General features: G+C 57.2%; 6 protein-coding genes across 6 annotated transcripts; 3 read left to right on the top strand and 3 right to left on the bottom strand.

Annotated features, from left to right (window-relative positions):
• Positions 1-526: 526 nt before the first annotated feature.
• Positions 527-6,120, bottom strand: K452DRAFT_280560 (uncharacterized protein; the record flags this gene model as incomplete). The annotated part of the gene is made up of 5 exons (XM_033539459.1): positions 527-857; positions 945-1,888; positions 1,975-4,635; positions 4,691-5,765; positions 5,816-6,120. 5 exons carry the CDS (start codon positions 6,118-6,120, stop codon positions 527-529), a joined length of 5,316 nt encoding a protein of 1,771 aa, XP_033391777.1.
• A 276-nt stretch (positions 6,121-6,396) lies between these two features.
• On the top strand, positions 6,397-7,681 carry K452DRAFT_313506 (uncharacterized protein; the record flags this gene model as incomplete). Its single annotated transcript, XM_033543667.1, has 2 exons — positions 6,397-6,913; positions 6,975-7,681. The coding sequence occupies 2 exons, from the start codon at positions 6,397-6,399 to the stop codon at positions 7,679-7,681; spliced, it is 1,224 nt and encodes a 407-aa protein (XP_033391776.1).
• A 269-nt stretch (positions 7,682-7,950) lies between these two features.
• K452DRAFT_238155 (uncharacterized protein) lies at positions 7,951-8,974 on the bottom strand (the record flags this gene model as incomplete). Its single annotated transcript, XM_033537642.1, has 2 exons — positions 7,951-8,700; positions 8,765-8,974. The coding sequence occupies 2 exons, from the start codon at positions 8,972-8,974 to the stop codon at positions 7,951-7,953; spliced, it is 960 nt and encodes a 319-aa protein (XP_033391775.1).
• Positions 8,975-9,143: 169 nt separating this feature from the next.
• K452DRAFT_292709 (uncharacterized protein) lies at positions 9,144-10,086 on the top strand (the record flags this gene model as incomplete). Its single annotated transcript, XM_033541425.1, has 1 exon — positions 9,144-10,086. A coding segment is annotated over exon 1 (662 nt), but the record flags the coding sequence as incomplete, so codon positions are not given.
• Positions 10,087-10,576: 490 nt separating this feature from the next.
• On the top strand, positions 10,577-12,198 carry K452DRAFT_303075 (uncharacterized protein; the record flags this gene model as incomplete). The annotated part of the gene is made up of 2 exons (XM_033542679.1): positions 10,577-11,157; positions 11,217-12,198. 2 exons carry the CDS (start codon positions 10,577-10,579, stop codon positions 12,196-12,198), a joined length of 1,563 nt encoding a protein of 520 aa, XP_033391773.1.
• Positions 12,199-13,658: 1,460 nt separating this feature from the next.
• K452DRAFT_292708 (uncharacterized protein) lies at positions 13,659-14,681 on the bottom strand. The gene has a single exon (XM_033541424.1). It carries the CDS (start codon positions 14,621-14,623, stop codon positions 13,697-13,699), a length of 927 nt encoding a protein of 308 aa, XP_033391772.1. The 5' UTR covers positions 14,624-14,681; the 3' UTR covers positions 13,659-13,696.
• Positions 14,682-14,711: the final 30 nt, after the last annotated feature.

Below are 14,711 nucleotides of genomic sequence, written 5' to 3'. Positions count from 1 at the left end.
GCTTCTACAGGTTCGTATCGCGTATCCGCTATACTCCTACCCAAATGGTCTGCATCGTCTTCGGGTAGCTACCTAGTTAGGGCTAATATGACGGTCATCGATGCAGCCAAGGCTGTCTACGAACGAAACACGATCTCACTACCTGCAGTAAACCGCTTTAGATACTCCCTATTTTCGTGCGATTCTGTAAGGTTAGTAACGTCCGTTACCGTACGGACGTTATCTATATATAAGTCCGCTTATTAGCTATCTGTCTCATATCATCCTCGGGTAGGTAGTGGGAGAACTATCCTTCTAATTAATTCGCTATAGTATTTTCATAGAAGAGGACGATATAAGGGAAAAGGAATAAAACATTATTCCCAATGTCTCTATTCATATATAAAGAAATCGTGCAAAACATATGCAGATTCAACATCACGTGCCAGAACTCCGAATGACTAACCCCCGCATCCCATCTCACACCTCACCTCACCCCACCTCACAATCTCACCAACACCAACAACAAACTCCCCACCGAATCAACTCAACAGTACACGCCCAACCAACCCCCCAACTCCCCCACCGTCGGACATTCCAGAAAAAGACTACTGCGGACCTCGACGCCCAGCTCGGCGCGCAGCTTCTCCGCCAGCACCAGCGCCATCAACGAGTCCACGCCTAGCTGCACAAACGTCGCGTCGGGCGTCAGCGCCGACAGCGGGAGTCCCGTCTCGCGCGCTATCAGCGCCAGGCACTGCGTCACGATGCCTGCATCATCCGCGTCCGCGTCGCCGTCTGCGCCGTCCTTGCCCGCCGTAGTTTCTGCTGCCGGGGCAGATGCCGTGGTCGAGGCTGGTGTGAAGCCGCCGCCACCGCTGCTGCCAGAGGACGTGCTCGCGCTTGCTTGCTCCCCGCGGCGCTGTTCGGAGTGAGCGGTGGATGTGCCGATGACTTCAGCCGACGCGGGAATCGCCGCCGTAGCTTTTGATGTTGACGCAGCAGCAGCGGGAGCTGGAGTAACAGCAGCAACCGGGAGTTTATATCCCGTCACCCGGGCAGTATCTGGTGCAGGCTCTGCCGCAGGCGGCGAGAAAAAGCGATCCATCAGCAAGCGCGGCACGCGGCGAAAGCGAATCTGTCCGACCATGCCGACAATCGTGCCGGCGTCGTTGAAGATGTACACGTCGCCAGCGAACATGTTGGCGTCGCCCGGCACCGGGAACATGCGCACGTAGCTGCGGTAGCGCGCCCCGGGCTGCAGCGGCTCCAGCACGCGCGCACTCTCGCACCCCGGCGTCACGTAGAAATAGTCCGCCGTGTTGGATGCGTCGCTGCCGTTCATCACCAAGCCCGCCAAGTGCGCCACGCTGTCGATCCAGTGCGGCGGCGTGTGCCACGCCCCGTGCTGCTCCGGCGTCAGCGTTATGTTCGCATATGCTTCGTGCTCGTGCAGAACCACGTTGTCCATGCCGCGGTATCGCTCTGCGTAGTCAACCACGTTCTTGAACAGCGTGTACGCCAACTGTTTCGAGAGCCGGCTGGCCTCGCCAACAGCTGCCATGCGCTCCAACGCGTCTATCCTCCCCTGCACGAGATGCGTCACTCGATCCCACTCTGCGCGCCAGGCTTGCGGATCCTCAAATCGCACCGTTGCAGTAGCAAACGATTCAGCGGCACGGGTGCCCGTCTTCGCATCGACGTTAAACCACGCCAGCGACATTCTGCTCATCGAGAGGTCGAGTTGCGCTTCAAGCGCAAGCGGCTGTGTGCTGCCTTTGGACTTGTTGGCGACTTGTGCGTGCAGCACTTCGACGTCGCTGACGTTCATGTGCACTTTTTGTGCTTGCGGCACGAGGCGCCGATAGAGGTACTCGCCAACGGTCAGAGCCATGTCGGTCCAGATTGACTATAAGCATGTCAGACAGAGCCTCATCGGGCCAAAACAGGGGGACTGGGCGAGAAGGGAGAGAGAAAAACAAAAAGTTGACGCACCGAGGTAGCTACGCCACACCCATTCATTCTGTGCCCATTCACCGCTTCCAGAAAGTTAGGGTGCTGGATATCCGAAAGAACGCACAGCTCAGCTGTCGTCTGCTCGATGGTCTCGCTTGTGATTTGATGGACCAGCGACGTCCGTAGTGCTGAAGCTGCCATGAGCGAAGGCCCGGTCGGCTTCTGTCCGCCATACTTCAGATGCGCCTTATCCAGTGTCCAGGTCCCAATGTACGGAATCCAATAATCAGTCTCATTCCACGCGTACTTGGGCAGAGTGAGCAAGTGGTAAGCGTGCTCGTCTGGTTGGAAGTACTCGGCCCAGACAGGCGTCAAACCTGCCAGATGGAGCGTGGTGAGGCTCTTGGCAAAGGTCGCGAAGCCATCCTCATTGCGCCGGCAGCTCGACACTGAGCGCGCAGCAGGCATTAATCCGCGCACAAAGCCCGAGCAAATGGGATGCGGCCCTACGTCAACCCAGAGCGTCTTATCGTCAAACATGCCAAGGTCGCGGCCGGCCCCAACGGCGGCAATGAAGTCGACTGGCTCGCGAGTCGCACGACGCAGATACTTCGCATTGATCGACTTTCCGTCGAATACAGCGGCACCAAGCAGCGGAGAGAGCACGGGGATGCTGGGCGCCTTGAAAGGCACCGGGGCGGCCGTCGCCTCAAAAGCATCAAGAATGTCGTCCATCTGCGCCGTGTGGAAGGCAAAGGGAATGTCGAGCTGCACGCACTTGAAGTTGTGTGCCTCGAGCGCTTTGCGGATGGTGTCAATGTCATCCCGCGCGCCGCCAATGACCGTGTCTTGCGCTGTGTTACGGCACGAGACTTCATACGGCAACGCCGCCGTCTCAGGCGTGTCACGCACCAGCCGAGCAATGTCAGCCTCCGTCGCCCGCACCGAGAGCATCGAGTGGCTACCGGGAGTGCAGCGCTCTTCAGTCAGCTGCGCACGCCGGCCAACGAGATACAAGGCGTCGGCAACCGACAAGGCCCCAGCGACGGCCAGAGCCGCGTATTCGCCTAGGCTGTGGCCGATTACAGCGTTGGGTCGAACTCCGAGCACTTCCCAGAAGCGCGCCAGCGCAATCTCAAACACCACAACGCTGAGCTGGGTGAGCACTGGCGGGCTTGACTCATCGTCGGCGCTTCCGTCAATGACAGATGCGACGGATGGGAAGCCGAGACGTTGCACCAGCCGGTCGAGCTGTTGCACCTGCTCCCGGAAGGCTGGGAAAGCAGCAAACAACTCGCGCCCCATGCCGACGTGATAGGCGCCTTGGCCCGTGAAAGCAAAGACGACCCCAGGTGCTTCGGGCGGGATGGGCCGCGCGTCAGTGATTGTCTTGTCGCCCAGGGAGGCCCGTAGGAATTTCTGCAACCCTGCGACGCTGGAAACCGACGTAGCGATGCGAATGCTGTGGTGCATACGTCTTGCGCACGTCGTGTACGATAGGTCGCCAAGGTTCGTATCCGTGTGCTGGTCCAAATAGTAAAGTAGGTTCTCTACGTTGGCCTGCAATGACCTCTTGCTCTTGGCTGATACGATGATAGGGTGCGTGGAGCGCACAGCCGCGACTTCGAAAGTCTGCTTCTCCGGTCCGTCCTCAAGCAGCAGCGTCGTGTTTCCACCGTGTGCGCCGAATGAATTCACAACGGCGAGCCGCTTCTTGCTCCCTTCGCGTGGCCAGGACGTATTGGTCATGGTAAGCCCGATATTGCGGCGTTCAAGATCGGTAGGGATGGTCGGATTGATTTCCGTCTTGATGCCGATGTGAGCGGGAATCATGTTCTTCTGATAGACCAGTAGGGCCTTTATCAGCGATGCAATGCCGGCGGCGGCCTCGCCATGACCAATGTTACTCTTGACGGCGCCGAGATGCAAGCGCTGGTCAGCGCGACGGCGCGGAGCTACAGGGGCGAAGATGTCTGCCACCGACTCGGACTCGACGGCGTCACCCGCCTGAGTGCCGGTGCCGTGCAGCTCGACGTATCCTACGTCCAGAGGGCTCACGCCTGCCTTTTGCAGCACGTGGCGGTAGTTGTCCTTCTGGGCGCCGGCGTGCGGGTGGGTGATGGAAATGGCCTCAGCCGAATGGTTCGTCGCGGCCGCCAGAACAACTGCCAGGATGTTGTCGTTGTCGGCCTCGGCGTCCTCCAGACGCTTTATGACGACGGATCCGACGCCATCAGCTCGGCAATAGCCATCGGCATCTTTGTCCCACACCTTGCACTGTCCTGTCTTGGACAAGAAGTGGCCGTTGCAGAGACCAGCGTAGTTGTCCGGGTCGGTGATGACGTTGAGGCCTCCAGCGAGGACCGTGTCAGCCTCTCCCGCCCATAGTGCCGAGCAAGCCGCCTGCACCGCCGCCAATCCGCTTGAGCACGCCGTGTCGATGTTGAAAGATGGCCCTGAGAATTTGAAGAAGTAGTTGACGCGCCCGTTGGCAAAGGCTCGCTCACCACCTGGCACAGCATACGTGCCAATGTTCTGGGACGCGTTCAGCTCGCGCCAGTCATCGCTTGCCTGGCCATAAAAAGTCGCAATGCGCTGCGGCCGCGAAGAAGCAGTTCGACCGGGTACCAGGCCAGCCATCTCCATGGCTTCGTACGCCGTCACGAGGGCGAGCCGGTGCATGGGGTCCGTCTGCTCAGCCTGTCGTCGTCCATATCAGTATGTTGCTCGTCTCGATTACGGCAGGATGACTCACCTCTCTTGGGGACATGTTGAAGAAACCTGCGTCGAAGAAGCCGGGCCTGTCCATGAAGTTGCCGAAGGGTGTCTGCGTGGCGTTCTCCACCTTGGCATTGGGATCGTAGTGCGTCTCTAGGTCGAAGCGATCCACGGGCACTGTTGTGTGTACGTCTCGTCCCTGCTCGAGCAGCTCCCAGAAAAGATCAGGATCGTTGGCGCCGCCTGGCAAGCGACAGGCCATGCCGACAATGGCCAGCTTCGCGTCAGCAGAGGAGCGCGGACGGCGAGGGCCAAAGTCGACATGCACCCAGGAGACCATGTCGCTCCGGACGAGCTGGGAGTCTGCGGCAAGAGCATCGGCAATGCCCTTGAGGACAAGCGAAGTGCGGAATGAGGAGAGGTAGCAGCACTCGGCCGCAGCGGCATGGGCCAGGATGGCGGCGGTGAGGCGGTCGAGATAGATGGTACCGGTGGTCAGCTCGGTGGCGATTTGCAGGAAGAGGTCATGGGCGGTAGTGGCTGTAAAGGGCTCGCCGGACTGCGACGAGAGCAGAGGTATGCGGACAGGGCGGTTGGGTGGGAGCAGCGAGGCTTTGGGATCGAGGAGGGCCTGGATGTCGTCGGGAGTGTACAGGTGAGGGGCGTGGCACAGGCCATCGTAGACGGGTAACGGCAGCGACTTGGAGTAGCGCAGGCGGTGCGAGTGCTGGAAAGCTTGATTGAGACGCGAGGGCGGGGCGCTGACGCTGACGGACGTCTTGTCGGCGGCGCTGACAAAGGCGCGACTGAGGGCCGGGCTTCGCGTGTCGGTGTTGAAGCGTTCAAGTTCGTCGCGCACCGTCTCCTCGCTCAGCTCCGTCACGACATGGGCCCAGCTCTGCAGCGTGCCGTCGGGCTGTGGCGCCTCAAGCTTGCTTGAAACATCGGCCACGTACACGCCCAGTCGGAACGCCACGCGCACGCTCTCGGCCCCGTTGCCCAACAAGTCGCTCACGCTGCTCGAAAGAGCAACTGCTGCTGCGGCCAGCAGCCCGATGCTCAGTCCGGCCAGTCCCGTCACCGACATGTCAATGCCTTCGGCCTCGTGGTGTCTACGTCAAATCGTCAGTACTGCTGCTTGCTCCTCAGTCGCCTCACTCACCCGATAAACAGAGCCACTTCGAGCACCGTCAGCAGTGCGCTCTCCATGGCCGCGCCCAGTGCTCCCTGCCGGAAGTCGCCATGCTCGGCCAGGCTAAGCACCGTGTCGAAGTGCGGCACCAGCTCTTTCAGAGGCTGCGGCAGCTTGGCCACCTCATCCTTGAGGACTGCCGTCGACTCGTCGACAAAGGCTGCGAGCAGCCGGAACCGCCTGTCCTTGGTGTGCCGGAGCAGGCGGCGGAAGACGTCTTTGACGTCGTCGCTGGGGAATTCGTTCCCAAAGAATGCAAGCTTGGGAACTGACATGTTGGCGAGCTATGTACAATTGTATGCAGCACCACCCGATGTACCATGGCGACTTTTATACAAACTTGCCTCGCCATATCACGACTCGTAAGCACGGCTTACAACCCTTTTAGGAAACTCCATCTCGGATTTTAAATCCTTCTCAGGCTGACGTCTTCGGCTTTTAGAATGCGTGTAAGATGGCCCCCACACGACAGTGGCATGACCGAAGGAAGTTGCCTACTCATGTCTTTACCTAGCCTCTCGTCGCTCCAACATAGCGGTCAAGCAACAAACATGAGCACACCACAACTTCGTCCAATACTCGTCATCGGGGCGGGCATCTCAGGGCTCACCACAGCCCGTATCCTCACCAACGCCGGCATCCCCACCATCGTCTTCGAGGCCTCGACGCCGGACCGCAGTCAAGGCTTCGCCATCAGTCTGCGCGAATGGGGCTATGCGGCACTGCTCGACGGGCTCGGGGGGCTGCCTCTCAGTAGTCTGACGCGGGGCGTGACGCCGGACCGCCACCTTGGCGGCACTGGCTGGATTGACGGGGCACTTCGCGACAACCGCACCGGCGAGCTGCTGGTCGCTCCCGACCCGGCAACTAAGCAGTCCATCGTGCGCGCCAACCGCAACGCGCTGCGCACCTGGATCGCCGACTGCGGCGACGACGAGCTGGATGTGCGGTACGGGCACAAACTCAAGAGCTTCAGCGGCGAGCCCGGCAACGTGGCCGTCGAGTTCGAGAACGGCGCCAAGTATCAAGGAGCTCTTCTCGTTGCTGCCGACGGCGTGCATTCGACCGGTAAGTATCGCCCAGAGGCCCCTACAAAGCTCTGAACTCACATATTTCGTGCGCCCTACAGTCCGGTCCCAAGTCCTACCGCACGTCTCTCCCGAAGTCGTTCCTGTGGTGGTCTACCACGGCGAGTTTCAACTTTCCCGTGCCGGCTATGACCGGCTGATCAAGCCGCTCAGCGGTGCGTCCAACATCCTCGCCGGCGTCGGCGACGGCTTCAATACGCCCATCACCGTCAGCAACGCCACGCCCACACACGTCGACCTCGATTGGTCCTACTCGCGGCCAACAGCCGGCGACAAGGATCCGCTGTACCAACCCAACGCCACAGCCGGCGCCGAGGCAACGCACCTCCCACCCGAGCTGCTTGAGGAGCTCTCGTCGCGCGAGCTGGCGTCTCCCTGGTCTCTCTTCCTCAGTCCAGACGCGCTTTCCACCCAGCGCGTCTTCCATTGGACGAGCCGATGCGTCTCGGTAACGCGCGAGGACATTGCACGTGCGGCCGAGCAGGGCGTCGTGTTTATCGGGGATGCCTGGCACGCGATGCCCATCTTCGGTGGTGAAGGTGGCAACCACGCTATTGTGGATGGGGTGGAGCTCGCGGGGGCTATGGCGCGCGCAGCTCCGGGTGGACTGAAGGCGGCTGTTGAAGAGTATTGTGACGGGTCGTGGAGGCGCTGCAGAGAGGCTGTGGCAAGGTCCCGGCAGCGCTTTTATTTGCTGCATCGTCCGATGAGGGAATGGCGTGAGATTGCGCAGAACAAAGGCCGTTAGTGGGTTTGTTCGGCGCTTGACATTTGAATCTTGTTTTTTCTTTTATGCGACGTTCCGTGGTGCTCGACTGTGCATTGAAACTTGCGGTCAAATACTGTTCGTTCTGAGATACACCAGGCTGGCAAGAGCCCGAGCTGGCGGTCAAGACGCGTCACACTTGCAAATTAATTCCACTTCTTAAAGGTCAAAATTCCAATCCAAGAAAAACAATAATAACGACAGCCATGTATAAAACACGTGGGTACGCATCCACAGACACTCAAGAGTCCTCAGTCTAGATATCCCTTCGCACCCGGGGCATGCTGCTTAACGAACCAGCGCCTGTTAATCGGGTCCCCTGGCTCAAAGCCCACGACACCGTCCTCGGCCAGCATCCACAGCACCTGCGTCAAGAAAGGCACAAGCGCCTTGTCAGCCATCTCATTCGGCACATGGCCATAAATAGCCCTCACGATCTCTCGTAGAGTCAAGCCACCCAAGCCACGGCGCCCGGCCCTCTCCAGCTCGACCTTCCGCTTCAGCAGGGCAGCGCAAACCTGGCGCACGCGTACCTCCTTGTGGTGGATATACTCGGCCATCTTGGCCGGGAGGTCGGTGATTGTGGCGCCATGGGCGGGATAGGCGCGCTCGCACCCCAGGCCTTGCATCCGCCGCAGACTGCCCATGTAAGGGCCTAGGTCCTGGACCACGGCGTAGCCGTGCCCAAGCACGTTGTCCCCCGTGAAGAGGGCGTCTTCCTCCGCCAGCACGAACACCATGTGGTCGACGGCATGGCCCGGCGTAAAGACGGCGCGGAGCGTGGCCCCCGCGACGCGGAATTCTTGCCCGTCGGCTATGGGGTGCTGGTTGCTGTCGGGCTGGGCCTTGTAGACGCAGGTGGCGAGCCGGGGGTCGTGAGCGATGAGTGAGGGCACGCCGCCTGTGTGGTCGCCGTGCCAGTGCGTTAGGAGGACGTGCGAGATGCTGAGGCCGCGCGACGAGAGCAGCTGGATGACGCGCGCGATCCAGACGGGGAGGCCCTGTGCAGTGTGTTTGTCAGCGATATGTCTAGGTAGGTAGCCATGGTTGTAGCACTGTACGTACCTCGCCCGTGTCGATTAGGATGCGCGTCAACCCCGTCCCCACGAGGTACGTGTTTGTGCCTTGCAGCTGCATGCTCCCAGGGTTACCACCCATGATGCGGATCACGCGCTCCGTGACATCCTCGACGTCCGGCAGCGCGGGGAGCTTGGCCTCTTGGCCCGACAGGTATTCTTGCCAGAAGCCTTGGTCAAAGGGGATTCGGAGAGCCATTGTGCCACATGGCGGACAACATTGGGTGGGTGGAGAAGTCTCTCGCATACATATCTGCTGTTAAAATCCGACCGCATTTTAACGGCCAACGTCAGCCTGCGCCCCCCTGCAGGGGTGCCGATATAAGACCAGACATCAGCCATTGCCACTCCCTCTGTCTTCTCTCTCTATCATCCGCTTTACTTTCGAAATGGCCGCCGACACCACCACCACAGTTTACACTCCCTGGCGCCTGGCCTTCTACGATATCTGGGTCCTCGGCATCGTCAGCACCTGGGCCTGGGGCTGCAGCACAGCCGCCTACCTCATCCCACTCTTCCGCTCCAACGTGCGCAGCAACCACCTTGACATCGGCGCCGGGACGGGGTATTACCTACGCAAAGCCGGGATTCCGGCCACGAGCAAGCTCACCATCGTGGACAACGAGCGGCCGGCGCTGGACATGGCCGTGCAGCGGTCGCGGCGGCCCGACGCGCGCGCCATCGTCGCCGACATCCTGAAGCCCTTGCCCCTGCCCTCAAAGGACCGTTTCGACTCCGTCTCCATGTACTACCTGCTGCACTGCATCCCGGCGCCCGTGCAGGACAAGTGCCGCGTCTTCGAGCTCGTCAAGCACAACATGACGGCCGACGGCGTCATCCACGGCGCTAATGTGCTAGGGAAGGGCGTAAGGAAGGACAATCGCTTCGCGGCTTTCATCCGGCGTGGTTGCTTGAACCATGGCGTCTTCCATAACAGCGACGACAATGCTTACGACTTTGAGCATGCGCTGAGGCTGAACTTCAAGGAGGTGGAGACGTGGGTTGTTGGATCTGTTTTCATTTTCAGGGCCGCGAAGCCTAGATATGATGACTGAAGCCGTGGGGCTGTGTGCGTCACGCAAAATTTGGTACATTGTTCTCCGCTCGGCTAGATGCGAAGGATGGATGCGGATGCCTAAGCAGATTTAACTGTTGCGATGGTCCGGAAAGAGACATATAGTGGTAGCATTTGTATGGTTCATAGGCTGTGGATTGGAAAAGTCTGCTTCGATATAGAATAGAGAGAAATGTTTCGATCAAGCTCCGTAGTCAAATTTTGGGGGTTTTTGCCTTATTGCAACAGAACAGCTACCCGGAATCACTTCCGTTTTCAGACAACATCAGGGGCGTAAAGTGATGCAAAAAAGAAAATTTCTTAGAAAGAAGATAAGCTAGGCGTTCTGCGGAAAGTATAGATATGACAGTAGTATAGTTTCATGACATGATGTGAGGTTTACTAGTCCAAAGCTGGCTCAAAATGGTAAGACCGATAACCCACCCAAGGGAGTTTTCCTTTCTCAACTGCTATTACTTTATTTTTAACTCATGCGCAGCTCGCCACATGCAGTATTACATTGCAACAAAAGTGTTGAGGTCATAGATGCACTAAAATATCCATGTTGTTGTTAGATATGGAGAGATTCTATTGGCTCTCGGGTTTTGAGCTGTGTCAAAATCCGACAAGCACAAAGACCAGCACCCGACAAGATACTTAAAGCCATCGAGCTCCGGAGTGAGTTAAAAAGCGATAAAACCTAACAGCAAGCCCTCTAAAGCCGTTTCGACCCATCCTGCCACCGAAATGGCCCAGAAAGAACAAGATCCTTCCAAGTCGGACACGACAGTCGGCTCGGGAGAGCACGCAGCATCAACCACTGACGCTCGCGACGAGAATCCGGCCGACAGAGACTTGGAGGCAGCCAGAGCACCACCTCCTGACAATGCCGAGAAGGAGCCAACGGATCCGGATCTCGTCATCTGGGACGGGCCGCAAGACGCCGCGAACCCGAAGAACTGGACAACAAAGAAAAAATGGGCCACCACGATCCTCGTCTCGACATTCACCTTCATCTCTCCAGTCTCTTCGTCCATGGTATCGCCGGCACTGGAAACGCTAGGCAAAGATCTTGGCATGAAAAGCGACATCGAAGTGGAGATGGCCCTCTCCATCTTCGTCCTCGGGTATGCCATTGGGCCGCTGTTCTTCGGGCCCGTCTCCGAGCTGTTCGGCCGCGCCCGCGTGCTGCAGTTGAGCAACCTCTTCTACCTGGCGTGGAATCTCGGGTGTGGATTCGCGCAGAATAGAGCCGAGATGTTCGTGTTTCGGTTTCTTGCTGGCATCGGCGGAAGCGCGCCACTCTCAGTTGGGGGAGGAGCTTTGAGGTAAGCAATACAAGCCGTCCCGAGTGTTCTTCTGCTGATACAGTTCTTGTTGTTTGCAGTGACTGCTGGGCGCCGGAACAGCGCGGCAAGGCCGTGGGCATCTACAGTCTCGCACCGCTGCTTGGGCCGGTCGTCGGGCCAATAGCCGGTGGCTTCATTGCGCAGAACACGACGTGGCGCTGGGTCTTCTACGCAACCAGCATTGCGGCCGGCGTCGTTTCGGGCGCCGGTCTGATCTGGCTGAGCGAGACGCACGCGCCCACCATCTTGAAGAGGAAGCGGGACCGGCTGGTCAAGGAAACGGGGAATAACAAGCTGCACACTGGCACCAGCAGCTCGGACAAGAGCCTCGTCGGCGCGCTCGGCGACGCCTTGCTGCGCCCCTCGCGCATGCTTGCCACCCAGCCCATCGTGCAGCTCGTCGCTCTGTACATGGCGTACCTGTTCGGGCTGACATACCTCATCACGGTGACGTTCCCGGTCGTGTGGAGTGAAGTGTACGGGGAGAGTCTGGGTATCGGCGGGCTGAACTTCATCTCGCTGGGCGTGGGCAGCATTCTGGGCGTGCAGGTGAACCTCCGCTTCGTCGACCGCATCTACCGCCGCCTGAAAGAGAAGAACGACGGCGTGGGCCTGCCCGAGTTCCGCGTCCCGTCCATGTTCGTCGGCTCCGCGTTCATCCCCGTCGGCCTTTTCTGGTACGGCTGGAGTGTGCAAGGCCATGTTCACTGGATCATGCCGAACATCGGCATCGCTATCTTTGCGGCCGGCACCATCGTCTGCTTGCAGAGCATGCAAGGCTATGTTATTGACAGCTATACGCGCTTTGCCGCCAGTGGCCTTGCTGCTGTCGTTGTCCTTCGTAGCCTGGCGGGATTTGGGTTTCCCCTCTTCGCTCCGTACTTGTACGAGCGCCTGGATTACGGGTGGGGCTCCAGCGTCTTGGCTTTCATTAGCATCGCTATTGGCGTCCCGGCTCCGTTCGTCTTCTACCTTTTTGGTGCGAAGCTTCGCGCCATGTCGAAATATGCTGCTGGGTAACGATTGAGCTTTTCGCTTGGTAGGCTGGTTTCAACGGTCTTGTCGAGAAAATGGGATAAAAGGCCTGTATCAAAGTAGCTTTAGGTTGGTTGAAGTCTCAGCGCTGTATTATAGCCGAAATAAATGGATCGCCACTTACTTGTTTAATAAATTAGCATTTTCATTGTTAAAGTAGTCAATAATAGAATTAGACGTTCTGTAAAGCTGCGAGAAAGTGGTATTAGCTTAGAAAACCATACCGGGTCAGGTGGGCTCGACAGTTTGCTTGCGGAAACACAAGTAAGACAGTGACTATATGTTTCATAAATAATTCATCCTGCCTAATGCCTATCTTCACCCGTATACAAGAGATGGGCGGAACAGAGTTATAAGACAACGGCATGATACGCATCGGAATTCGATGGCATACTTTCGCTAGTAATCAGCTTGCATTGTTTATATATAACGTCTTTACTCCAATTTGTAATCGAACTTCGATTGTTCTGCCGGAGTAAAGATGTCGACTAGATCCCTTTAGTTATAACAATTAGTTTCTTATATGCCATCCGGTAGTACTTTAACGACTTACATATAATATTCTTGGTTTTTTCCTGGCTCTTGTTCTCGTCTTCCTTGGCACAGCAGACAAAGCAAATAAATGGAGATTTCTAAAACTGTTAGCCACTAGTTTTTTTCTACTATAAGCCTAGGCATTGTACCCCGCGCCTCTCTGGTACCTGTATTACGGCGGTTAGCTAAGTCCTGGTTTACAGTTCGCAAGGGCCATGCCTCACTCCTTCTTCTCCGCAATCTGGTATTCCAGGGAAACACCAGTGCGTACAGCGATCGTCATCTTCTTCCAACAGAGTTTGAAATCTTGGTGAACAGAACCCTGTGGCGGCGAACAAGGCGATGAGCATGAGACTGCACTTCATGGTTGGCAAAAGGTGTGAGGGGTATAATCTCTTCTGATGTCTGAGTCCGCACGTCTGAGTTTGTTCCATAGGATGGTAGATATTTGAGGACTTTTTATACGTACTCCGGCGTCAGCGCCAATCCTCGCTGTGTGATCATCTCTCTTCCCGAACATCAAAAATGACGCGATTGTAACGACAACCGGAACTTTAGGTAACATTAGTTGCATCTTCTTCCTATCCTGTGCTCGTGCTCCGATCAAATAACTCGCCTCGTCTAATTAAGCGATATGCGTACGATCCTAGGCGCTTCACTGCATTATCTTGTGTAAATTACCCCTCATCGTCCTACCTGAAGCTTGCCTCGGAGTATGATTCGTGGCAGCTGTTGCATTAGCACTCGATGTAAAAACCCGGTTGCTAGGGAATCAATTGCGGGGTTCCGAGCGACTCCTGTTGCACAACAGGTACTATATGTCGAAGGCGCATGGGCCAACATCGTATCTCGACAGATTGACAGACTCGGTTGCTGGCCGTCACGGAATGACGTGTAAAGTAGTGGCTATGAGAACTTGATGTCATTATGCCTAAATAACGAGAAGGTACTACTGGATATGCGACTTAAGTTCTTCCTGAGTCCAACTCCACAGCTGCTCCTGTAGTTCGCGATCTTGAACGCGCTCGGAGCCCTTTCCAGGTATTCCGACTGGAGAATAGAACTCTCCAGTCTTTGCATCTGGGCTGATAGAAGCCCATAGCTGGTTCAAGGCACCTTTTTCAACCGTCGACGCAAAAGCCCAAACGGCAACATCGAGGAACGGCTTGAGGAAGACGCCTGTTGACTCATGGTGAAGGTTTGTTGCCGCCATCCCGGGATGCACGCAGATGAACTTGACGTCGTTGTGTCGCTCGGCGATGGCGGAGGTGTAGTGTGCATTGGCGAGCTTGGAAATACAGTAGCGCGCTGTGGTATTGCGCTCAAGCATGGTTGTTTTGAACTCATCGAAGGGATACAAATCGGCCGGGGCCATGGCCTCAGAGGCCGAAGACAAAGTGACGACGCGGACATCGGGGTTGATCTTGGCCGTTTCCTGGAGCGTGGGCAAAAGGAGCTGCGTGAACAGAGCGTGGCCCATAACGTTGGTTCCGAACTGAATTTCATAGCCCTCTTTGGTAAGGCCTGGAGCCGTCATCATGATCCCGGCATTGTTGATGAGAATGTCGAGACGAGACTCGCAAGCCTGGAATGCCTGGACAGCCGCCTTGATGCTCTCAAACGAAGACAGATCTAGGCTTAGGAAGGTAATCGGCGCGATATTCCCTTCGGACTCTTTCAGTTGCTGAATGGCCGCTTGGCCCTTCTCCTTGGATCGCGCGGCAAGATAGATGCGCGCGGGGTTGTGCTTTGCGAGTTGTCGCACCGTCTCGAAGCCTAGTCCAGCATTGCCTCCAGTCACAATGACAACCTTTCCGCTAAGATCGGGTATGTCCCGATCCGGGAGAAATGAAGGAGCAGCGCAGAAGCCAAGCATGGTCGCGGTTAAGGTATGTTTTCAGTGTGTAATTTGAATTTGTTGTTAAGATTTCGTCGATGAAATCAAGAGAGACTTGGAAAAGCGA

The sequence above is a fragment of the Aplosporella prunicola genome (assembly GCF_010093885.1).
Source record: "Aplosporella prunicola CBS 121167 unplaced genomic scaffold K452scaffold_63, whole genome shotgun sequence".
NCBI classification, from domain to species: Eukaryota; Fungi; Ascomycota; class Dothideomycetes; order Botryosphaeriales; family Aplosporellaceae; genus Aplosporella; species Aplosporella prunicola.
Note: the sequence above shows the minus strand (reverse complement) of the source record. Positions and strands in the feature narration are given on the sequence as shown.